Source organism: Eleutherodactylus coqui, chromosome 3 (assembly GCF_035609145.1).
Source record: "Eleutherodactylus coqui strain aEleCoq1 chromosome 3, aEleCoq1.hap1, whole genome shotgun sequence".
Lineage (NCBI taxonomy): Eukaryota > Metazoa > Chordata > Amphibia > Anura > Eleutherodactylidae > Eleutherodactylus > Eleutherodactylus coqui.
In genome coordinates, this window is record NC_089839.1 from 31,278,209 (window position 1) to 31,304,796 (window position 26,588).

At 50.6% G+C, this 26,588-nt stretch overlaps 2 protein-coding genes across 7 annotated transcripts in view; one reads left to right on the forward strand and one right to left on the reverse strand.

The window, feature by feature from the left end:
- KLC4 (kinesin light chain 4) overlaps positions 1-21,965 on the reverse strand; it is a 54,454-nt gene extending 32,489 nt beyond the window's left edge. For 3 of the 5 annotated variants that reach the window (XM_066595442.1, XM_066595439.1, XM_066595443.1), the window contains exons 1-2: positions 21,882-21,965; positions 4,559-4,811 (exon numbers count right to left, since the gene is read on the reverse strand). In XM_066595442.1, the coding sequence (XP_066451539.1) occupies positions 4,559-4,807 (249 nt within the window). In that variant the 5' untranslated portion in view covers positions 4,808-4,811; positions 21,882-21,965. Of the gene's footprint in view, positions 1-4,558; positions 4,812-9,975; positions 10,126-21,881 lie in introns of those variants that run through there. The other 2 variants (XM_066595441.1, XM_066595440.1) reach the window with 2 other exon arrangements.
- A 134-nt stretch (positions 21,966-22,099) lies between these two features.
- MRPL2 (mitochondrial ribosomal protein L2) lies at positions 22,100-25,937 on the forward strand. Of its 2 annotated transcripts, none has more exons than XM_066595444.1 (8): positions 22,100-22,124; positions 23,821-23,921; positions 24,170-24,281; positions 24,530-24,671; positions 24,899-25,014; positions 25,093-25,203; positions 25,285-25,358; positions 25,430-25,937. In XM_066595444.1, exons 2-8 carry the CDS (start codon positions 23,838-23,840, stop codon positions 25,646-25,648), a joined length of 858 nt encoding a protein of 285 aa, XP_066451541.1. In that variant the 5' UTR covers positions 22,100-22,124; positions 23,821-23,837; the 3' UTR covers positions 25,649-25,937. The 2 variants fall into 2 exon arrangements, with proteins under 2 accessions (XP_066451541.1, XP_066451542.1); XM_066595445.1 differs by lacking the exon at positions 22,100-22,124 and adding an exon at positions 22,156-22,178.
- The last annotated feature ends 651 nt before the right edge of the window (positions 25,938-26,588 follow it).

The window sequence follows — 26,588 nt, forward strand, 5'->3', positions numbered from 1 at the left end:
CCTCCTACATTACTCTGTGCTCCTCCTTCTAGACCTGTCCCCCTCCTCCTACATTACTGTGTGCTCCTCCTTCTAGACCTGTCCCCCTCCTTCTACATTACTCCATGCGCCTCCTTCTAGACGAGTCCCCCTCCGTCTAAATTACTACTTCCTCCTTCTAGACCTGTCCCCCTCCTCCTACATTACTCTGTGCTCCTCTTTCTAGACCTGTCCCCCTCCTCCTACATTACTCTGTGCTCCTCCTTCTAGACCTGTCCCCCTCCTCCTACATTACTTTGTGCTCCTCTTTCTAGACCTGTCCCCCTCCTCCTACATTACTCTGTGCTCCTCCTTCTAGACCTGTACCCCTCCTCCTACATTACTCTGTGCTCCTCCTTCTAGACCTGTCCCCCTCCTCCTACATTACTCTGTGCTCCTCTTTCTAGACCTGTCCCCCTCCTCCTACATTACTCTATGCTCCTCCTTCTAGACCAGTCCCCCTCCTCCTACATTACTGTGCTCCTCCTTCTAGACCTGTCCCCCTCCTCCTACATTACTCTATGCTCCTCCTTCTAGACCAGTCCCCCTCCTCCTACATTACTGTGCTCCTCCTTCTAGACCTGTCCCCCTCCTCCTACATTACTCTGTGCTCCTCTTTCTAGACCTGTCCCCCTCCTCCTACATTACTCTGTGCTCCTCTTTCTAGACCTGTCCCCCTCCTCCTACATTACTCTGTGCTCCTCCTTCTAGACCTGTCCCCCTCCTCCTACATTACTTTGTGCTCCTCTTTCTAGACCTGTCCCCCTCCTCCTACATTACTCTGTGCTCCTCCTTCTAGACCTGTACCCCTCCTCCTACATTACTCTGTGCTCCTCCTTCTAGACCTGTCCCCCTCCTCCTACATTACTCTGTGCTCCTCTTTCTAGACCTGTCCACATCCTTCTACATTACCCTGTGCTCCTCCTTCTAGATCTGTCCACCTCCTTCTACATTACTCTGTGCTCCTCCTTCTAGACCTGTCCACCTCCTTCTACATTACTCTGTGCTCCTCCTTCTAGACCTGTCCCCCTCCTTCTACATTACTCCATGCGCCTCCTTCTAGACGAGTCCCCCTCCGTCTAAATTACTACTTCCTCCTTCTAGACCTGTACTCCTTCGACATTATTCTGTGCTCCTCCTTCTATACATGTCCTCTCCCTTCTACACAACTTTGTGCTCCTCCTTCTACCCTTGTCCTCTCTCTTTAATACTTGGTTTCTCCATCTAGAACTGCTCTGTGTCTTTGACATAGTCGACCACTCCATCCTCTTTCTTATAAGTGCTCTTCTCTTTTGTCATTACAGATTTGTCCCTCTTGAATCGCCTCATACCTAAAAAAAATGAGACATTTAGTGTCTCTCACACACTTCCTCCTCTCATCATCCCTGTTGGTGTCCCCCAAGGCTCAGTCCTCCAACCCCCACTGTTCTCCATCCACACCTTTGGTTTTGGACAGCTCATAGAAATCCATGGCTTTAAGTACCAACTTTATGCTGATGACACCCAAACCTCCCATTCTGGCCCAGATATCACCCTTCTGCTATCCAGAACCCCAGATTGTCTATTGGTTATATCCTCCTTCTCCATTTTTCTAAAACTCAACATGAAGAAAACTGAACTCATCATTTTTCTACCATCTCAGACAACCGCCCACTAGACCTATCAATCACAGTCAATGGCTCTACACTTTCCCCAGTCCCACAAGTCTGCTGTCTCAGGGTAACCTTTGATTCTGCCTTGTCCTTCAGATCGCACAAACAAGCCCTCACCACCTCCAACTCCAAAACTTCTCTCGTATATGATCTTTCCTTACCTTGAATCGACAACGCTAGTGCATGCCCTCATCATCTCCCACCTAGACTACTGCAACATCCTTCTTTGTGGCCTCCCATCTAACATTCTTCTGCCCCTCCAATCCATCCTCAACTCTTCAGCTCACCTAACCCCTACCGCTCAGTGAATGGAGGCAGAGCGGGCCGAAGATCGTTGTAGCCCGCCCGCCTCTATTCACAGTAAACAGGCAGTAGTTCATATATGAGCGACTGCCTGTTTAAGGCAGACCAAAGATGATTTCATGGTCCGAATGAAAGATCCAACAAGTGATTTATCGCTGATCAGTCTTTCACTGCATGCGTTCACACTGCACAATTATCATGCAAACCTCTGGCTCCAAGAAGCGATTTTAACGAAAATCGTCCTATTTAAAAGGGGGTTTACAGTTGAAACTATTAAAAACCCATCTTCAGGATAGTTCATCAATAGTTGAATGGTGGGGGTCCGCGTTCCTGATAGGCTGTTCCCTGCGCCTGTTTTTTCAGTGCACTGAACTGACTGCTATCGGAAACGCACAGCTCCATACACTCTGCAGTGGGCTGGAATGGTACTGCAAGCACAATTCTCATGCAACCAAGCCCGCTGCATTTCCGGAACATATCAGCTCAGTGTATTAAACGCCAGACCAGGCAAACAGATGATCGGGAAACAGACCTCTATCAATCGAGTGGCAGAGACCCATCCTGAGGATAAGTCAGCAATAGGCTATAGAAAAAGTGGGTCAATTTTTAGCTTTTAATTAGCTAGGTAGAACAGCTCAGCAATGCCCTTAGTGTTTATGCTTACTTGGCAGCAATTCCCTAGACTGGTAGAGTTCTATTATACTCTCTGCTCTGCATCTATGGATGAAGAATTTCACCAATCATCATCTAACGTGCTCTGCTGCCATCTAGTGGTTCTGAACCAATCAGCTGGTAATTCAACAATATGGGATAATAAAAGATAAGTTTTTATGGATCTTCTAGTTGCCCAACAGCAATTTGTATTCAAAAAAGTTTTGCAAAAAACTAAAACTTCACACCTTAAATGGGGTTTCATTATTAGAAAGAAAAAAAAAAATCAATACTTACCTATTCCTCCCCAGGCAGTCTTCTTACCGCATCTTCTCCTCGAGGATCTTCTGCAGTGCCCCGGGTCACCTCACTTCAAGCCTACACGTTATGTAGCGTACATCGCCGGCATTCTCTTTCCTGCAGGTCAGTGTACCCAGTCACTAGTCACGTAGCTTTCACTGCCTAGCAGAGAATGCCAAATCCTAGGCCGGGCTATTGCTGAACCTGCGTATGTGTGCTGTCTCGCGGCAATAGTATATGAACACTCGCGGCCACACAGCGAGCATGCGCAGTCTCGGCAATAGCCTGGCATAGAATTCAGCATTCCCTGCTAGACGGTGAATGCTATGTCACTAGTGACCGGGTACACTGACCCGCAGGAAGCAGAATGCCAGCAATGTACATTACGTCACAGGAAGAAGAGGATCTGGCCGGCTGGAGGTGATGTGACTCGGGAGACTGCAGGAGCCAGGAGAAGATTGTCGAGGAGAATATGCGATAATGAGGCTGCCTGGGGAGGAATAGGCAAGTATTAAATTTTTTTCCCCTAATGACAGAACCTCTTTAAGTATCGGGGATCGCTTAATAAAGAAGGACTTGTGCAAGCTGACATCCAGTTGCATTTTTCTTTGGATCGTCATACACCGGTCATACATTGGGGGCTCTATATATAACACAGGTTCCAGTATACACCAGAAGCACCATCATATACCAGTTACACATAGGTGGGGGCTCTATGTATAACACGGGTCCCGGTATATATCAGCTGTAGTTCCGGTATATACCCGTGACTGCTCTGCTGAATTCTCTCTCATTATAAGTCAATGTAACAATGAAAGTCATTAACAAACATGCAGACTGAGCAGCAACACCACTTGGGGGACGAACCATTCATGCTAATTAAAAAAGTAAATTAAAAAAGCCCATTAGTAAATGCTTTATGGCAAATCCTGGACACGGAGCAGATTTGTTTCTGTCTGGCTGTTCAAATATGTAATTTTCCCCTTAAATGGGAAAAATTGTCTTCTACTTCATTTTTTTTTGCCTTCTTCTGGATCAACATGGGGGGGAGAGACTGAACTGAATGGACATAGTATATAATAATAATGCTCCCCAACTCTCTTCCTCGCTTACTAAGCAAGATGTGACTTTATGGTCCCGACAAAAGCTGGGAAACCACTTCCATCCTGCAATCTATGTAATCTGTACAGAACCCTCCCCCCCACCCCAGTGCCCATGACACTGTGTCATATGCCTTATCCAGGACCCTCCACTTATTTATCTCATGTGCCCCATCCAGGAACTCCACTTATTCATCTCATGTGCCCCATCGAGAACCTCCACTTATTCATCTCATGTGCCCCATCCAGGACCCTCCATCTCATATGCCCCGTCCAGGACCCTCCATCTCATGTGCCCCATCCAGGACCCTCCATCTCATATGCCCCGTCCAGGACCCTCCATCTCATATGCCCCGTCCAGGACCCTCCATCTCATGTGCCCCGTCCAGGACCCTCCATCTACTCATTTAATTATCCCCCATCCAGGACCTTATATCTCATATGCCTTGTCCACAGCCCACCATCTCATGCCCAGTCTAGGACCCTCCATCTCATATGCCCTGTCCAGAACCCCCCTCCATCATCTCATCTTACCTGTGCTTCCCCTAAACCCAGCTCAATCATCTCTACGGACTTGCGGAGCAGGCCGGACTTCTCGTGCACCAGGTTGGCCTCTTCATCTTTCTTCAGACATTTGATGGTCTCCAGGAGGCTGTGGAGGATGGAGTTGTGTTCGTTGCGCAGAGCTTCCAGCCCTTGCATAACCAGCTTAGTGTTTGAGATGATCTCTTCCTGGGACAACTTGTCCAGCTTCTCTTCCCGGGGATACATCATTACTGACATGCTCCTGGCAAGGGAGAAGACATGGGGTGCATTAGCCAACAGCATGAGGACACAACATTCCCTCCATGTAGACAGATTAGGGATACACATTCTGCACACACGACTACACTGTGGCTCCCCCTGCTGTCAGGCTGTGTGATAAGCAGTGAGTGACACACACCTGGATGCAAGCAGAAGCGTGATGGGTGCGGCACAATAACACACACCTGAGGACACGCAATGTAGAATGTGCCACACCTGACCCACTGGCGGGAACGAGGTAAACCAGGAGCAGACAAGAAAAAGCTCACAATATGGGGGTCCCCGGGGGAAGCAACAGAGGCGTCAATGACAGACACGTCCCTCAACTACAGCACGGACCGTCCAGATACTGTGAACCCAGCATCACCCAGCACCACCAGCCATTACCCCCCATGGCATCACCCAGCACCACCAGCCATTACCCCCCACGGCATCACCCAGCATCACCAGCCATTACCCCCCACGGCATCACCCAGCACCACCAGCCATTACCCCCCACGGCATCACCCAGCACCACCAGCCACTACCCCCACCACCAGCCATTACCCCCCTCAGCATCACCCAGAACCACCAGCCGTTACGCCCTACAGCATCATTCGGCACCACCTGCCATTACCCCCCACAGCATCACCCAGAACCACCAGCCATTGCGCCCCACAGCATCATCCAGCACCAGCCATTACCCAGCACCAGCCACTACCCCTCACAGCATCACCCAGCACCACCAGCCATTACCCTTCACGGCATCACCCCGCACCACCAGCCATTACCCCCCACAGCATCACCCAGAACCACCAGCCATTACGCCCCACAGCATCATCCAGCACCAGCCATTACCCCTCACAGCATCACCCAGCACCAGCCATTACCCCCCACAGCCTCACCCAGAACCCCCAGCCATTACCCCCGACAGCCTCACCCAGAACCCCAAGCCATTAACTGCCACAGCATCAGCCCAAACGACCAGCTTATACCCCCACAGCATCACCCAGAACCAACAACCATTACCCCCCACAGCATCAGCCAACACCACCAGCCATTACCTGGCACAGCATCAGCCAACACCACCAGCTTATACCCCCCACAGTATCACCCAGAACCACCAGGCATTACCCCCCACAGCATCACCCAACACCTCCAGCTATTATCCCCCACAGCATCACCCAGAACCACCAGGCATTACCCCCCACAGCATCACCCAGCACCTCCAGCTATTACCCCCCCCCCCCCACAGCATCACCCAGAACCACCAGGCATTACCCCCCACAGCATCACCCAGAACCACCAGGCATTACCCCCCACAGCATCACCCAGAACCACCAGGCATTACCCCCCACAGCATCACCCAGAACCACCAGGCATTACCCCCACAGAATCAGCCAGAACCACCAGGCATCAGCCAGAACCACCAGGCATCAGCCAGAACCACCAGGCATCAGCCCCCACAGCATCACCCAGCACCACCAGCCATTACCTACCACAGCATCATCCAGTACCACCAGCCATTACCCCCCACAGCATCACCCAGTACCACCAGCCATTACCCCCCCACAGCATCACCCAGTACCACCAGCCATTACCCCCCCACAGCATCACCCAGTACCACCAGCCATTACCCCCCCACAGCATCACCCAGCACCACCAGGAATTACCCCCCACAGCATCACCCAGCACCACCAGGCATTACCCCCCACAGCATCACCCAGCACCACCAGTCATTACCCCCCACAGCATCACCCAGAACCACCAGGCATTACCCCCCACAGCATCACCCAGAACCACCAGGCATTACCCCCCACATCATCACCCAGAACCACCAGGCATTACCCCCCACATCATCACCCAGAACCACCAGGCATTACCCCCCACATCATCACCCAGAACCACCAGGCATTACCCCCCACAGCATCACCCAGAACCACGAGGCATTACCCCCCACAGCATCACCCAGAACCACGAGGCATTACCCCCCCACAGCATCACCCAGAACCACCAGGCATCAGCCAGAACACCAGCCATTACCCAGTACCACCAGCCATTACCCTCCACAGCATCACCCAGCACCACCAGCCATTACCCCCCACAGCATCACCCAGCACCACCAGCCATTACCCCCCACAGCATCACCCAGCACCACCAGCCATTACCCCCCACAGCATCACCCAGCACCACCAGCCATTACCCCCCACAGCATCACCCAGCACCACCAGCCATTACCCCACACAGCATCACCCAGCACCACCAGCAATTACCCCTCACAGCATCAACCAGCACCACCAGCCATTACCCCCCACGGCATCACCCAGCAACAACAACCATTACCCCCCACGGCATCACCCAGCACCACCAGCCATTACCCCCCACGGCATCACCCAGCACCACCAGCCATTACCCCCCACGGCATCACCCAGCAACAACAACCATTACCCCCCCCAGCATCACCCAGCACCACCAGCCATTACCCCCCACAGCATCACCCAGCACCACCAGCCATTACCCCCCACAGCATCACCCAGCACCACCAGCCATTACCCCCCACAGCATCACCCAGCACCACCAGCCATTACCCCTCACAGCATCACCCAGCACCACCAGCCATTACCCCCCACAGCATCAGCCAGAACCACCAGGCATTACCCCCCACAGCATCAGCCAGAACCACCAGGCATTACCCCCCACAGCATCAGCCAGAACCACCAGGCATTACCCCCCACCACCAGCCATTACCCCCCTCAGCATCACCCAGAACCACCAGCCATTACCCCCCTCAGCATCACTCAGAACCACCAGTCATTACGCCCCACAGCATCATTCGGCACCACCTGCAATTACCCCCAACAGCATCACCCAGAACCACCAGCTATTGCGCCCCACAGCATCACCCAGCACCAGCCATTACCCCTCACAGCATCATCCAGCACCAGCCACTACCCCTCACAGCATCACCCAGAACCCCCAGCCATTACCCCCCACAGCCTCACCCAGAACCCCCAGCCATTACCCCCCACAGCATCACCCAGCACCACCAGCCATTACCTGCCACAGCATCAGCCCAAACCACCAGCTTATACCCCCACAGCATCACCCAGAACCAACAACCATTACCCCACACAGCATCACCAAGCACCACCAGCCATTACCCCACACAGCATCACCAAGCACCACCAGCCATTACCCCCCACGGCATCACCCAGCAACAACAACCATTACCCCCCAGGGCATCACCCAGCACCACCAGCCATTACCCCCCACGGCATCACCCAGCACCACCAGCCATTACCCCCCACGGCATCACCCAGCACCACCAGCCATTACCCCCCACGGCATCACCCAGCACCACCAGCCATTACCCCCCACGGCATCACCCAGCACCACCAGCCATTACCCCCCACGGCATCACCCAGCACCACCAGCCATTACCCCCCACGGCATCACCCAGCACCACCAGCCATTACCCACCATGGCATCACCCAGCACCACCAGCCATTACCCCCCTCAGCATCACTCAGAACCACCAGTCATTACGCCCCACAGCATCATTCGGCACCACCTGCAATTACCCCCAACAGCATCACCCAGAACCACCAGCTATTGCGCCCCACAGCATCACCCAGCACCAGCCATTACCCCCCACAGCCTCACCCAGAACCCCCAGCCATTACCCCCCACAGCATCACCCAGCACCACCAGCCATTACCTGCCACAGCATCAGCCCAAACCACCAGCTTATACCCCCACAGCATCACCCAGAACCAACAACCATTACCCCCCACAGCATCACCCAGCACCACCAGCCATTACCCCCCACAGCATCACCCAGCACCACCAGCCATTACCCCACACAGCATCACCCAGCACCACCAGCCATTACCCCACACAGCATCACCCAGCACCACCAGCCATTACCCCCCACAGCATCACCCAGCAACAACAACCATTACCCCCCCCAGCATCACCCAGCACCACCAGCCATTACCCCCCACAGCATCACCCAGCACCACCAGCCATTACCCCCCACAGCATCACCCAGCACCACCAGCCATTACCCCCCACAGCATCACCCAGCACCACCAGCCATTACCCCTCACAGCATCACCCAGCACCACCAGCCATTACCCCCCACAGCATCAGCCAGAACCACCAGGCATTACCCCCCACAGCATCAGCCAGAACCACCAGGCATTACCCCCCACAGCATCAGCCAGAACCACCAGGCATTACCCCCCACAGCATCAGCCAGAACTACCAGGCATTACCCCCCACAGCATCAGCCAGAACCACCAGGCATTACCCCCCACAGCATCAGCCAGAACCACCAGGCATTACCCCCCACAGCATCAGCCAGAACCACCAGGCATTACCCCCCACAGCATCAGCCAGAACCACCAGGCATTACCCCCCACAGCATCAGCCAGAACCACCAGGCATTACCCCCCACAGCATCAGCCAGAACCACCAGGCATTACCCCCCACAGCATCAGCCAGAACCACCAGGCATTACCCCCTACAGCATCACCCAGAACCACCAGGCATTACCCCCCACAGCATCACCCAGCACCACCAGCCATTACCTACCACAGCATCACCCAGCACCACCAGCCATTACCCCCCACAGCATCACCCAGCACCACCAGCCATTACCCCCCACAGCGTCACCCAGCACCACCAGCCATTGCCCCCCACAGCATCACCCAGCACCACCAGCCATTACCCCCCACAGCATCACCCAGCACCACCAGCCATTACCCCCCACAGCATCACCCAGCACCACCAGCCATTACCCCCCACAGCATCACCCAGCCTTTACCCCTGCAGTATCAACCAGTACCACCTACCATTTACTCCTTGCCACAACCCCCATCAGCCATTATCCCCCTGCAGCTTACCCAATTCACCATCCCCAGCCCTGTCCCAGTATTGTCATTAACCCCGACACAGCTGGGCTGTGTCCTTTACTGAGCCGGCACTGCATGGCTGGCAATACGTCACTCAGTGACTCACACTGCTGCCAGTCCCCGTCTCATTAACCCCTTCCCTGGCATTCCCATGTACAGCCCTCCCTCACCACACACCCAGATACGCAACCTGCAGTAGCCAGCGTTAACCAGTGGAGTGCCACATGCTGCCCCGACAGGTCACACACTCACCCACTGTGGCTAGCCTTACAGGAGAGATCCTGGGGGCTCCAGGAAGAGGGGCCACAACGTCACTGCAGACACCACCTGAGCAGGGACTGGATGAGCACTGCAGGACAGTGACACAATGTCCCCTCCTCCCCAGCTTCCTGTACAATCACTGCTCCTCCCCCCTCTGCAACCAGCACACTCCCTAGGCTGCGTATACACACCCCCTGCACTGCCCTCACTGCGCCTGCACCACTGACACACTGCATTAACTGGGCACACTACACTGCTCCCCGCACACAATGCACCCTGCACATACATACATACAACTGCATGAACTGTGTATATACATACACTGCACCCTGCACATACATACAACTGCATGAACTGTGTATATACATACACTGCACCCTGCACATACATACATACAACTGCATGAACTGTGTATATACATACACTGCACCACGCACATACATACATACATACAACTGCATGAACTGTATATATACATACACTGCACCCTGCACATACATACATACAATTGCATGAACTGTGTATATACACACAATGCACCCTGCACATACATACATACAACTGCATGAACTGTATATATACATACACTGCACCCTGCACATACATACATACAACTGCATGAACTGTGTATATACATACACTGCACCCTGCACATATATACATACAACTGCATGAACTGTGTATATACATACACTGCACCCTGCACATATATACATACAACTGCATGAACTGTGTATAAGGACACTGCATCCTGCATATACATCCACTGCATGAACTGTATACACACATACTGGACCTGCAGCTATACACACAGCTGCCTGCATCTCAATACACCGCACCGTGCATATATATCTTTTTCCATATATTTGTCTGTCTGTCGGGGCGTCCCACACAAACTGTACGGCCGGCTGACAGGACATTTTGCACACAGTATAATCTTGGCCCGCAGAAGGTTATAGGCTAAAAAAAAATTCAGAAATGTTGTTGTCTTGGCAACCTTATTTGCATATTTTTGTGTTTCCTTGAATGTTAATGCAGCGACCCCCAAATCTGCTTTCTACAGACTCGATTTAGTATTCCTGGTTATTCCCGACAAGTTATTCCTACTTGAAGAGTCAGACGGAGCGCTGGGCACTTCAGGACGGCTCCTCAGCCGCAGTCTAACCCCGGTGGAGCCACCAATCATCGGCCCATTTTGTCCTTCCTAATTCCCCCTTGGATGTCCGTGTGGATAATGATCCGTCCCCAGACAGGAATACATGGCGCAAATTTATCAACTCCGGCCCTCATTTATCTCAACTGCCTAACAGGAAATCAACAAACAGTAAAAAACTGTATTTGGTGCCCAAAGCAACCAATCACAGAACAGCTTTCATTTTACCTCAGCACTAAGAGGATTACATACTGTTGCCCATAACAACCAACCAATCACAGAGCAGCTTTCATTTCACCCTGTCAGTATAGTACATAGCAACCAATCACAGCGCAGCTTTCATTTCACCCCGTCAGTATAGTATATAGCAACCAACCACAGAGCAGCTTTCATTTTACCTCGTCAGTATAGTATATAGAAACCAATCACAGAGCAGCTTTCATTTTACCTCAGCACTAAGCGGATTACATACTGTTGCCCATAACAACCAACCAATCACAGAGCAGCTTTCATTTCACCTCGTCAGTATAGTATATAGCAACCAATCACAGAGCAGCTTTCGTTTAACCTCGTCAGTATAGTCTATAGCAACCAATCACAGCGCAGCTTTCATTTCACCTCGTCAGTATAGTATATAGCAACCAATCACAGAGCAGCTTTCATTTCACCTTGTCAGTATAGTATATAGCAACCAATCACAGAGCAGCTTTCATTTCACCTTGTCAGTATAGTATATAGCAACCAATCACAGAGCAGCTTTCATTTCACCTTGTCAGTATAGTATATAGCAACTAATCAGAGCAGCTTTTATTTCACCTCGTCAGTATAGTCTATAGCAACCAATCCCAGAGCAGCTTTCATTTCACCACGTCAGTATAGTATATAGCAACCAATCACAGAGCAGCTTTCATTTCACCACGTCAGTATAGTATATAGCAACCAATCACAGAGCAGCTTTCATTTCACCTCGTCAGTATAGTATATAGCAACCAATCACAGAGCAGCTTTCATTTCACCTCGTCAGTATAGTCTATAGCAACCAACCACAGAGCAGCTTTCATTTCACCACGTCAGTATAGTATATAGCAACCAATCACAGAGCAGCTTTTGTTTTACCTCTGCAGTATAGTATATAGCAACCAATCCCAGAGCAGCTTTCATTTTACCTCGTCAGTATAGTATATAGCAACCAACCACAGAGCAGCTTTCATTTTACCTCGTCAGTATAGTATATAGCAACCAACCACAGAGCAGCTTTCATTTTACCTCGTCAGTATAGTATATAGCAACCAACCACAGAGCAGCTTTCATTTCACCTCGTCAGTATAGTATATAGCAACCAACCACAGAACAGCTTTCGTTTTACCTCGTCAGTATAGTCTATAGCAACCAATCACAGCGCAGCTTTCATTTCACCTCGTCAGATAGTCTATAGCAACCAATCACAGCGCAGCTTTCATTTCACCTTGTCAGTATAGTATATAGCAACCAATCACAGCGCAGCTTTCATTTCACCTGGTCAGTATAGTATATAGCAACCAATCACAGCGCAGCTTTCATTTCACCTCGTCAGTATAGTATATAGCAACCAACCACAGAGCAGCTTTCATTTCACCTCGTCAGTATAGTCTATAGCAACCAATCACAGCGCAGCTTTCACTTCACCTTGTCAGTATAGTATATGGCAACCAATCACAGCGCAGCTTTCACTTCACCTCGTCAGTATAGTATATAGCAACCAACCACAGAGCAGCTTTCATTTCACCTCGTCAGTATAGTCTATAGCAACCAATCACAGCACAGCTTTCACTTCACCTTGTCAGTATAGTATATGGCAACCAATCACAGAGCAGCTTTCGTTTTACCTCTGCAGTATAGTATATAGCAACCAATCACAGAGCAGCTTTCATTTTACCTCAGCAGAATAACAGATGAAAGCTGAGCTGCGATTGGTTGCCATTGGCAACAAAAATTGCCAAATTTTACTCAAATTGGACCAAAACTGGGGATTTATATACGACACAAACAAACAGGTTTAGTGTTTTAGATATAAGACGCCGCGCAGCGGAGGATCTGTTTAGGCAGAAGGACAACAGCAACATTTACCATAGCAGCCGACTGGAGAATCAGCGCAAGGATCACGGAATCCGTCACAGAACATTAATCAGCTTTGGCGTCCTTCCACGTATTTATGCGTGTGGTCGGATATTATCTTTGTTTACTTAAGGCCTCCTGCCCACGGCCATGGTGGTCTCCGCTAGCGGAATATCGCAGTGGAGTCCGACACGGCGCCCCCCAAAGACGGCAGTGGGCGATGACGTGGACGGCGGTGATGCGAAATCATGTGATATTTCTGCTGTGCTCACCGCGGAAGTATCATGTGACAGACGGCTTGCATTGACTGCAATATAAGCCGGACGCACGTTTTCCCGCGGCAATTAGGGAATGCCGGAATTTCTTACAGGCTGCGGAATTCTGCAGCGTGAACACTGAGCCAATAGCTGCAGCATAACGCCACGGATTTCCGCCACGTGAAACACGGCAGAGATCCGTCCACGGGCATTAGCCTTAAAATGTCACGTTTTATATTGCGCGCATTCTGTATTGGGTACCCGGGCGCTAATATATATATATAGCATAAACTGTACATACAAACACTGTGACCTGCATATACACACACTGCATAAACTGTCGCCCCCGTAGAGCAGGTAAACAGCCCCGCAGCCTGTCAGGACGGCCGTCTCCCATCTCAGCAGATACAGAATTATCTGTACAGCTGTAAGCTCAGCAGGCGAGGTCCTCCAGCGCACTCCTTGTCACTACACTGAAAACCTCACATGCGCCGGCATTAATGGCGCCCGATAATAATCAAAATATCATTTCGGCCTGAATTTTTTCACAATCTCTGCTTGCTGTCGTTGAATAGGAACTTTTATTGATTTCTTCTAGTGGATTTGAACCTGTCCGGGCCCTGTGAACACACAGGAGCGCAGCGGTCTGACGAGCCGTCACCCGTGTGACCATTACATGGAAGTAATCTATGAGAGTGCCTATTCAATGACAGCAAGCAGAGATCGGCGAGACAACTGCGAGGAAATCATACAGAAAGCCAAATCAGACACCGGCAGAACTTTTCAGGATACAAATAATAACAATTACTGAATGCGGAGACCCTTTATATAACACCAACATATACTGGAGCGATGTACAAATCGAGGAAGCATAGAACAACGAGTCAAAGTCCTGAAACAACACAAAATGAGCAGATCCGGCTGATCAGAGGAGCTGAAGACCCGATTCTGGCCCAAAATTCACTCAAAGCCGTCTTTTGAGCGAGAATCTTTATGTCTAAATGCACGGACATTGTGCAGTTTTTGTGCACGAGTCGCTCCTTGCTCAATTCTAGTTTTCTTGAATTGAGTGATGAACTCTCATCAGTGGTGCGGGCTGTTATCACAGTCGGCAGCGCTGATAAGATTCTTTCAACTCAGGGCAGGAGCTGTTATCACGGAGAACAATACAGCTGATTGCTTCTGCAAAACACCTGTATTGTTCTCATAGTAATCGCAGTGATGTCCCGCTCCACCTGCATAGCTTTTAAGTAGCTCCTATAGACTATGTAAAGATGATCGCTCAAAACTGTCACTCAAATTGTCGTTTGAGCGACTTTTGAGCGATCATCTGTCAGTGTAAATGGGGTGTAACACTACTGGAGAGACAGAGCGAGACCCTGCTGATCGTAAGAGCTTACACTCTACTGGAGAGACTGAGACCCTGCTGATCGTAAGAGCTTACAATCTACTGGAGAGACAGACAGAGACCCTGCTGATCGTAAGAGCTTACACTCTACTGGAGAGACTGAGACCCTGCTGATCGTAAGAGCTTACACTCTACTGGAGAGACAGAGCGAGACCCTGCTGATCGTAAGAGCTTACACTCTACTGGAGAGACAGACAGAGACCCTGCTGATCGTAAGAGCTTACACTCTACTGGAGAGACTGAGACCCTGCTGATCGTAAGAGCTTACAATCTACTGGAGAGACAGACAGAGACCCTGCTGATCGTAAGAGCTTACACTCTACTGGAGAGACTGAGACCCTGCTGATCGTAAGAGCTTACAATCTACTGGAGAGACAGAGCGAGACCCTGCTGATCGTAAGAGCTTACACTCTACTGGAGAGACAGAGCGAGACCCTGCTGATCGTAAGAGCTTACACTCTACTGGAGAGACAGACTGAGACCCTGCTGATCGTAAGAGCTTACACTCTACTGGAGAGACTGAGACCCTGCTGATCGTAAGAGCTTACAATCTACTGGAGAGACAGACAGAGACCCTGCTGATCGTAAGAGCTTACAATCTACTGGAGAGACAGAGCGAGACCCTGCTGATCGTAAGAGCTTACACTCTACTGGAGAGACAGACTGAGACCCTGCTGATCGTAAGAGCTTACACTCTACTGGAGAGACTGAGACCCTGCTGATCGTAAGAGCTTACAATCTACTGGAGAGACAGACAGAGACCCTGCTGATCGTAAGAGCTTACACTCTACTGGAGAGACTGAGACCCTGCTGATCGTAAGAGCTTACAATCTACTGGAGAGACAGACTGAGACCCTGCTGATCGTAAGAGCTTACAATCTACTGGAGAGACAGAGCGAGACCCTGCTGATCGTAAGAGCTTACAATCTACTGGAGAGACAGACTGAGACCCTGCTGATCGTAAGAGCTTACACTCTACTGGAGAGACTGAGACCCTGCTGATCGTAAGAGCTTACACTCTACTGGAGAGACAGACAGAGACCCTGCTGATCGTAAGAGCTTACACTCTACTGGAGAGACTGAGACCCTGCTGATCGTAAGAGCTTACAATCTACTGGAGAGACAGAGCGAGACCCTGCTGATCGTAAGAGCTTACACTCTACTGGAGAGACAGACTGAGACCCTGCTGATCGTAAGAGCTTACACTCTACTGGAGAGACTGAGACCCTGCTGATCGTAAGAGCTTACAATCTACTGGAGAGACAGACAGAGACCCTGCTGATCGTAAGAGCTTACACTCTACTGGAGAGACTGAGACCCTGCTGATCGTAAGAGCTTACAATCTACTGGAGAGACAGACTGAGACCCTGCTGATCGTAAGAGCTTACAATCTACTGGAGAGACAGAGCGAGACCCTGCTGATCGTAAGAGCTTACAATCTACTGGAGAGACAGACAGAGACCCTGCTGATCGTAAGAGCTTACACTCTACTGGAGAGACTGAGACCCTGCTGATCGCAGGAGCTTACACTCTAAGGGCCCCGCACACTGGCAAGAGCGATATCGGTCTGTGATTCACCCTTGCAATGCATGTGGAACCCCTGGGTGCGGGGCGTTTTCATGTGAAAGCAGCCTCACATCACTGCAGGGCTTCCCGTCATGCCATTGCTTTCAATGAGGCAGCAGCACCGGCCGCATTAACAGCAATGGGAGAACATCACGATCTCCTGTCTCTACTGTGACAGCCGCAGCAGGGGATTCCTTCATCCCCATGGGGAGTCCCCTCATCACTGAACACCATGCTGCTGTCACAGTAGAGACAGGAGATCGCAATGTTCTCCCATTGCTGTTAATGGGACCGGTGCTGCCCCATTGGAAACAATGGGCGATATCGCAGAAAGAAAGGAGATGCTGCAATTTTTTTTTCATGCAGCATCGCAGGAGTGAAAACATCGCAAATGAGAATGAAACCACTGAAAATCATTGCTTTCATAATCATGGACTTTCACTCTCCCAACACAAGAAAACCGCCCGATTTTCTTGCCAGTGCGAATGGGTCCTAATGGAGAGACAGACCGCGATCAAGCTGATCATAAGAGCTTACACTCTACTGGAGAGACCGCGATCCTGCTGATCGTAAGAGCTTACACTCTACTGGAGAGACAGACCGCGATCCTGCTGATCGTAAGAGCTTACACTCTACTGTAGAGACCGCGATCCTGCTGATCATAAGAGCTTACACTCTACTGTAGAGACCGCGATCCTGCTGATCGTAAGAGCTTACACTCTACTGTAGAGACCGTGACCCTGCTGATCATAAGAGCTTACACTCTACTGAAGAGACCGTGACCCTGCTGATCATAAGAGCTTATACTCTACTGGAGAGACAGACCGCGATCCTGCTGATCGTAAGAGCTTACACTCTACTGTAGAGACAGAGATCCTGCTGATCAGAAGAGCTTACACTCTACTGGAGAGACAGACCGAGACCCTGCTGATCGTAAGAGCTTACTCTCTACTGTAGAGACAGAGACCCTGCTGATCAAAAGAGCTTACACTCTACTGTACAGACAGAGCAAGACCCTGCTGAGAACCTAATAGCTGCGGGATAGCGCCACGGAATCTGCCGCATGAAACGCGGCAGAAATCCGTCTGTGGGCATTGGCCCCAAGTCTTCCGAGGGCACGGTCATATGGCGGATTCTGTCGTGGAATTCACGAGTAAATTGTGTGGATTTTGATGTGGTTTTAGTCTGGATCCGCATCGGACGCCGCTACGTGTGAACGTACCTGAATGACGAAATATCCATAATCCTCCCGCCGGAGGAGGACTGCCGGCCAACGCCCTCCGCCGTCTGATCTTTGAACCCTTTCGACGCCATAAAATCTAAATGTTAATTACGTATGCAGCATGTGATACATTCTTACTGGGAACCACGGCAACGTCTGTAATAGGTTCTGAAATCCTACGTCTTACACGGAACCCAGGTTCCTGCTGTCCGAACCACGGGTAGTGCGAACCCAGGACAGGTATGCACGTTGTCCCCATGTGGGTTGTATTCAGAAATGCCGCAGCTTTTCTTAATAATCATAATTTGTAATTTGTCTCAGAGCTGATCCCCGAGTCACCGAGACGGGCCACGCCGAGCCCCGAGTCGCACAGACGGGCCGCGCCGAGCCCCGAGCCGGGCTGAGCCCCGAGTCGCGCAGACGGGCCGCGCCGAGCGCTCCCTGTCTACATCACATAGACCAGGGGGGTCAAACTCATTTCCACCGAGGGCCACATTAGCATTATGGTTGCCAATTTGTAATTGTAATACTATATTCTAAAGGAAGGGAGAACAGATAGACCAGAGTAGTCCAGAAAAATTAGGGCACAAGCCCCCAACACTTAATTCCAAACTGCCAGGTTGTCTCAGAATAGGAAAAATTATGGGACTAGCAGAATTTAGTGAATGATTCTCAAAAATTTCGTTAGGGCAAAACCCTTACTCACTGGGGTAAGATCCTCTCTGATCCGTGCAGCAGGTTCATAGGATATTGACAGGTAGGCTGGAACAGACCGCCCTTTGCAGGATACTAGCGAGAACCAGTCGGGATGTACAAGCTGCCTCACAGACCAAGCCTTGTCAAGGGGTGCTGTACTGCAGGACAGGCACACTAAAGGCTCCGGGGATGGCAGTCACATCCACAGCTTTAACATCGCATTGTAGGACCAAGAGGCCCGCCGCCATCCTTGTACCCAACAGTAAGCAGGGTACACAGTGTGCCAGAGCCTCTGCCTGGCACAGCTCAGAGGGTTTTCCTGTGCCCGGACCTCATAAAACAATGTAGCGGGCTGGATTCGGCCTGTGGGCCTTGAGTTTAACACATGATGTAGATACAGTCCTCTCTCCCCTTTTGTGTATAGGGTTCCCTTTAATTGGTGTGTGTGGTGTAACCCAAATGATGCCCGTGACACGCCATGACACACACAACGTGATCCACATCACAACCCGTGGAGTCATTCATTTTACGTGTTTTTGTATTATCACCGTTTTGGAATGTTTGTGGTTTATGGGAATATTTACCGCATCTATCCAACCCGCACGTGTAATTCCCAACACGTCTCATCGGTGCGGAGGGGGCGCTATCATTACTGTACCTACCCGTCATTATATTCTGGACCGAGCCGAGGGCGTTTCCTTCCTAATGCCGTTATTCCGTGTCGACCAGGCTTGTCCATCTCTACTGGCAGCTATAAGTGGCGCTCGCCCATCCTGGATCCTCTTGTTCCCCCTATATAGGGTGATGGCTTTTTGTCCTTTAAAAGTACTCCCATCGGCCCATACGCATGTAAAGGGGCATTCCCATCTCCGCTTCTTTTATAGCCAAGATGGCAAACCGCTGTCGTGGCTAGCAGCCATCCGGCCGGAGCCTGATGAAGGAGCGCTGCTTCCATGGTCCTCATTGAAGTCAATGGAAGGTACAGAAACAGCGCTGTGCCAAGTGCCCGGCTCTTTCTGACAGACAGAACTTCTGGGTTTTCCCATCATGGCCATGAAAAGCCAAAAAGGGAATACCCCCTTAACCCTTTCCAATCCAGTGTTGGACCTCGTGAGATTGCCCTGCATTGCTCCTATGTCGGTTGAGGTCCGCTGCTTCCTACACAATTGCGATTTCCGCTTCCGGAGGAAATAAAATTGCAGCATGTTCCAGTTTCACGCGGGTCGCTTCCATCGAAGTCAATGGAATCGGTCTGTCCCTCTGCAATGAACATTGCGGACAGGCCGCAGAAAAAAAAATCTGTACTGCGCATATTCAACAGCGAGCCGCCGGGTCCATCCGCAGTACAGAAAGACAGCGACAGAGCAGGCAAGGGCGGACGCCGCTGCTGCCAGAGCCAGATTCCGCATGCAGAATCCGACGCTGCCATGTGCAGCGGCCCCACTCACCCTGCTAAGAAATCATCATGGCGGGTCATTTTTACGCGTTTCTGTTGAGTCATTCCATGGAATCCACAACGCGTTTCCCATCGAAGATAAATAAGAGGCGGGGAGCGTGCGGGCGGCAGGGAGATGGGATTGGAAGGGGTTAACTCTAAATCATGTCACAACTAGAACACATTACAGACGTGTGTTTTGGACGTGAACTACCTGCGTATAATATACTATTCGCAGATATTCGTTTCCGGCGCGGAGCCGCCATTACTCATCAGAAGCCCCAATCTAAGTCCCATCCAAATAGAAAGACTTCCTTTTCTGATAATAACCTAAGTTCTGATCATTTTCATCCATGTACGTCATGAAATGTTCGCACGAAGCTTGGGAAACGGCGACCGGCGTGATCGAGGTGATGTCACTACCTAGCATGATGAAACAATACCTCTGCAGCGCCACCTATTGGAAGGCAGCTCTTTATACAACATTCCACCTGTTGGAATGTTAGACTCTTTAATTCCCTGACATTGTTACAAGGCTTGTATAAAGAGTCTAACATTGACTTGCAGGAATGCTGCCTTCCAATAGGTGGCGCTGCAGAGGTATTGTTCCAGCTCCCTTATTTGCATATTACCCAGGAGTGTAAATGGCCTTTCAAGTCTCCTCACTTACCTTCTAAGTGCTCTCCTTAAGGAGAAAAGATAAGTGTTCCTGACCTACCTGGCGTGACGCACGGCATAGTGTGATGTACGGCGACGAATCGGGGTCCTGTATTGGCAATGAGAATCACCAAACCAGAGTCTGGAGGTGACGAGGCAATCAGGCCGATCCGTCTGCCACATTGGAGAATGGCATGGATGGTCAATGTAGAGTCATGGCTCGGGGCGCCATCGGACGATCATTGCAGCATAGCGAGGAGCTATCAGTACGCTCACCGGTCAGCGGAGCCGCACGGAGGGACAAGACTGGTTCTCTTAAACTCATTTTAAAACGGCACAGGAAAACTTCGAAAGCGGATTTTAGAAGGCGCGGCGGCGCGGATTACAGCACCGGAGAGCAATACGGAAATCTTGTTAATAGCGAAAGAGACGGATAAACGTTCCGTGTAAACGCAGCCGATGATCCGAAGGCGAACCATCAATCCTTCGCTCTGCGCTCACTTTACTCAGCCACGAAAACCATCGTTGGCTGTTCGCTAATTATACGGCGACTGTGAAAAACGGAACGGTCTCTCGTTTGAACGCGCCAACAATGCATCTGCCGTGTAAACTGGCTCGTTCACCGACGTGTAAACGCCCCGAGCGGCTTATCGTAGCTCACATTGTACAAACTTAATGGTGCGGCCCGTTAATTGTCTGCGTTGGGCTTTGTCGCATCTCCTACATATCTCTGTGAGGTCGGGTCTGATATACAGAGAGTCTAATATTACAGGGTGTGCGTATATATATGTAGTAATACAGTGTATACACGGTATATAGTATACATACAGTATTACAGGATATACAGTATATAGTATTACAGGGTATGTGTGTATACAGTAATAGAGCAGGATTACACAGCAGTACATAAGGGTATTACGGTACAGTATACAGTACACTACCATGTAGCACAGTACGAGATATATATATGTAGTAATACAGTGTATACACGGTATATGGTATACATACAGTATATAGTATTACTGGGTGTATATATTGTATTACACGGTATGTGTGTATACAGTAATAGAGCAGGGTCTGTGTATATAGATTACACAGCAGTACATAAGGGTATTACGGTAGAGTATACAGTACACTACCATGTAGCACAGTACGATGCATATATATATATATATATATATAGTAATACAGTATATATACGGTATATAGTATCACTGGGTATATGTAAAGTATTACAGGATATATATAGTATCACTGGGTATGTGTGTATACAGTAATAGAGCAGGCTCTGTGTGTATATATATATATAGATTACACAGCAGTACATAAGGGTATTACGGTACAGTATATAGCACACTGCCATGTAGCACAGTACGATGCATATATATTCGCCCCCCGGTATCACTCACCCGTCCGGGTTTCCGTCGCCTTTTCTCTTTTCCCACAATCCCTCGCTCCGTATTGTTGTGATGTCTGTCGGAGTCACGTGTTCCAGGGCGTGTCCTATTAGTCTCCTCCCCACTGGGGACGCAGCCGGTTTCGTCGCCATGTTTCTGTAGTCTGTCCTGCGAGGAGAACTCACGTCATCACCCCGCGCCCGAGGCCGGCGTGACGTCATCACCCCGAGGCCGGCGTGACCTGCTCAGTGTCAGGTAATGTCTGTGATGATGTCTTTACGACCTGAGGAAAGTGGTTGTACCCGGGGTGTGAGTACTTTGCACGGCGTTAGGGGGCGCTCGCATATCAAGGGCGTTAAAAAGGGAAAAAAGAATATTAGTGTACTGGGGCCATGGGTAGCCCGTAGCGGGCCGCCGAGGTGGGGTCATGGGTAGCCCGTAGCGGGCCGCCGGGTGGGGTCATGGGTAGCCCGTAGCGGGCCGCCGAGGTGGGGTCATGGGTAGCCCGTAGCGGGCCGCCGAGGGGGGGTCGTGGGTAGCCTGGATTCCATGCGGACTGCTTCCATTAAACCGGATTCCACAGCAAAACAGGAGTTTGAAAAAAAGAAAAAAGTGCTGCGCATGTGCGCTGGCAAGGACGTCCGCAGTATAGCAAAAAGAAGACCTGGACAGGTAATAATAATAATCTTTATTTGTATAGCGCCAACATATTCCGCAGCGCAGGTACGTACGGTCCTCGGCCGCCGGCAGGGCTGGATTTCACTGCGGGCTACCACATGCGGAATCTGACCCCCCCCCCCCCCCCCCCCCCCGTGGACATGAGCCCAAAAGTCATCCAAGGCTCTGTTGATGGTCAACAGCATTTTATAGGACAATTTATTACCTGCGGCTCTGGATATGGAGCTTACTGCAGTAAATGTGAGCTGCTCTGTGTAGCCTGTACGATTCGCAGGCTGAAAGAACATATATTATTGATGACCAGGTTATATTCGCCAGGTTCTCTTTTTATGGTATCACACATGGTCCACTCGTTTTTGGTTTTTTTCCTCAAAGAGCTTTTCCTGGACTCCGTTAATTAGCTGTCCTCAGGATAGGTGATCAGTGGGAGGTTTGCCGCTCGGGATCCCCACCAATTGACTAGTTAAAGTGACCATGACACTCGGGTGAGTTCCGCTGTCATTTCAGCCCATACCAGGCACAGTGCTGTACATTGTATAGTGGCTGTGTCTGGTATAGCCGCTGAATCCCATTCACTTATGTGCAATTGAGCTGCTCTCAGGCCATGTGGCCAGAGAAGAGACGGTGGCATGCACACAAGCATCATGGCCTCTTCAATCAGCTGACCGGTAGGGCTCCAGAGTGGAGGTCCCCTGCCATTCAATTACTGATGACCTATCCTGGTGGGTATATTGAATATGGACCTGGAGCGTCATTTAGGGTGGTTTCACGTCTGCATCAGGGATCTCTGTTCGGGACCATAATGGTGTCCGTTCGCTTTGCTGCGGTAAAGCCACCCTTGGCTATCGAAGAGACTGCACCAGGGTGGGAAGATGATTAGCCGGTGGAGGCAGTGTGGTGGGCCATGTTCTGCTGGGTAGTTGGGTCCTGGCATTATGTGGACGTGACCGGTACCACCCCCTCAGTGCAGGCAGTGTACTTCCTCTAATTTTATAGTGGATGTCACATGTTGCAAGGACTACCCGGCGCCATGATGGTCACTGCTGTAAATATAGCGGGGAGGCGAGAAGGCAGCACTGGGGGCAGGCCTGGCACTGACGGCCATGCCCATTAATGATGAGGCGCTTAATTGGTTTCCCTCTGAAACCTCACCTTTAAGCTGGAGGGTTGTATAGTCCCCTACAGGGGATGGCTATTAGAGGGGCTAGAGGTCCTGGTTGACGATGATCACGCACACTGCTTCTTCTGAGTTCTGCCTTTTTTTTCCCATCAGCCTCCTGGGTCCGGGTCATGGCGCTCTGCAGCTTGTCTCGTGCCTTTCAAAGTTTAACAGTGACTTGCAGCAAAGTGTCTCCCTCTGTTCTCCGTCTCCAGGTCAGTACCACCCCTCAGGGTAGGGGGGCTCCTCACATCATTCCGCTGTTCTGTAGCCTTGCCTCTAGGGGCGCTGTGACTGTGCACGCCAGCCCATAGAATGTCCATCATGAGCAGTGAGAGCCGACATGTTGGACACGGCTGGGGTCACCCGCACTCCTCATACATTAAACCCTACACTGTCAGCAATAATGTGATATTCAGATTGTGTGTGTGTATTAATGTATATCTAATGTCCTCTTCCATAGCCTGCAACCTCCTCACTGCTGCCCTCTAGAGGTCTGGAGATATGGAAGCCTCCCAAAAAGTACACAATCAATCCCATTGGGATGAGGAAAACAGGAGGACGTGATCACACCGGTACGTGACGTAGGGTTTAGGCGTGTGGGAGGCCGCTTGTCTCTATATCATTTGGGTGGTACCTGTCCTCGCTTTCCTTTGGCTGGCCGCCCAAAACCCTTTCCCTTAGTACTCCTGGCCACTTATCATCCAGATGGTGTTTTAAGCCTCTTTTTGTTTGGCCGCTCATGCCCTTCCATCCTTCTTGGTTTTCACTGGCCGATTCCACCTTAGCGAGTGAAGTCTTTCATTGTGCTCATGTGTTACAGGTCGCATCCGTGTGCATGGAATTGGAGGGGGACATAAGCGGCTGTTCAGGATGATTGATTTTCAAAGGTTGAGATATGAGCCCGGACTGGAGAACATCGCCTTCGAGGAGGTGGTGACTCAAGTGCGCTATGACCCATGCAGGTAATGCCACGTGCCACCCTTGAGTTGGTTGAGTTTGGCCCCATCTATTGATCCTTGTTATCACCTGGGAAGGAAGAAAGGGGGGGTGGGGCATATGACTTCCTGCTCTTGGTTTCACATTGTCCTGGCCGCTGTAGCCCACAGAAGGTCTGTTCTTAGGGGGCGCCAATCATGTCTGATCCGTTGTATGACAGTGACGTCTTAGCTCCCGATCTTGCTCTCCGTAGGTCAGCAGACATCGCTCTAGTGGCTGGTGGAAAACGGAAACGCTGGATAATTGCTACTGAGAATATGAAAGTTGGAGATTTAATCAAGACATCCGGACACATAGGACGCATGGCAGGTACAGTCCGTGGGAGGGGACGGGCGGAGGGTCTCTGAGTGTGTCACTTGACTGTGACGTTCTCCTCTCGTTCACCAGTGTTTGCACGGGAGGGGGACGCTCATCCACTTGGAGCATTACCAGTTGGCACCCTGGTGAACAGTCTGGAGGTGATCCCCGGACAAGGTGCTCTGTATATCCGAGCTGCCGGTAAGTCACCACGCACGCACGGACACACTCATACCTACCTGATGTCTGCTATGTTTCTGACATGTCTTTCTCCTCTCACAGGCACATGTGGGTTGTTATTGAGGAAGATGAACGGAATGGCTGTTGTTCAGCTGCCCTCCAAAAGACAAGTGCAGGTGACCATACCGTAAAGCCCTACTTCTTGAACCTTCTTGTGGGGTTCCATTGACCCTTCTCCTCTTCACAGGTCTTAGATACCTGCATTGCCACTGTGGGACGTGTCTCCAACATCGACCACAACAAGCGAGTGATTGGCAAGGCTGGGCGTAACCGCTGGTTGGGAAAACGACCATCTAGTGGACTCTGGCAGAGAAAGGGAGGCTGGGCTGGACGCAAGATTAAACCGTTGCCTGCTATAAAGAACTATGCGAAGTTACCAAGTGCCAATCCGCCACCTCGTTCTTGAACGCTGCGGGGTTAGTCATGCTCTGGACTGACTCGTAGACTTTTTTTTTTCATCAGTCGTAGTGGAGAGGCAGAACTGACCAGGGAAGAGCCGGTCTGAATCTCACCGTTGATCCATCAGAGACCACAACAGATCCTACAACCGGGTGGCGGTGCACTGCTACGGGGCAGAATAGCGCTGCCATAGGTGGAGGAATGAAATAAAACAAGTGTATAATAGGTGATATAGTCTCAGCCAATCATCTATCATCACACCCTGTAAAATAAATGATTGGTTCTTATTACTCTGATTACTGCAGGACTTATACCACCTACCATATAGCCCTCCCACCTAACGTGTTACCTCCTCCTGCTACAGAACATTATTAGCGGCACGGTGTGGCTGCTTCCTTCTCCCCCTCCACTGTAACCATACTTTTGCCTTTAGCTTCATTCACACAATACAATTGAAAGACTCACCTTGGGTTTTTCTAACGTAGATCTGACACCCAAAGGGGTTGTACCAAGATTGACTTTTATCACAGGATAGGTAGTAAAAGTCTGATGAGTGGTGGTCTCGCTGCTGACACCCCCCACTAATCCTGAGAACAGGCAATCTGCATCTTCATGCATTCTTTACTATGAGCTCATTGCATCTCCCGCAGCGAGGAGGAGATTCAGTGACATGATGGTTGCAGCTCCATTCATCCTCGGTAGGACTGCCTGAGATAGCTGACCGCTTGGAATCTTATTTCCTTCCTCTCCCTGGAAATGAATGGAACAGTGGGTGCCATGCATGTGTAATCGCTGCTCCATTGTCTCCACATTACTGCGGGGGGGTGCAGCGAGCCTACAGTGATGAGAAGAGGAGGACACAGGTCACATGTTCTCGGAATCGGTGGGGCTCGCAGCAGTGAGACTCCTACTGATCAGATGTGATCACCTAGCCTGTAGGACCAATC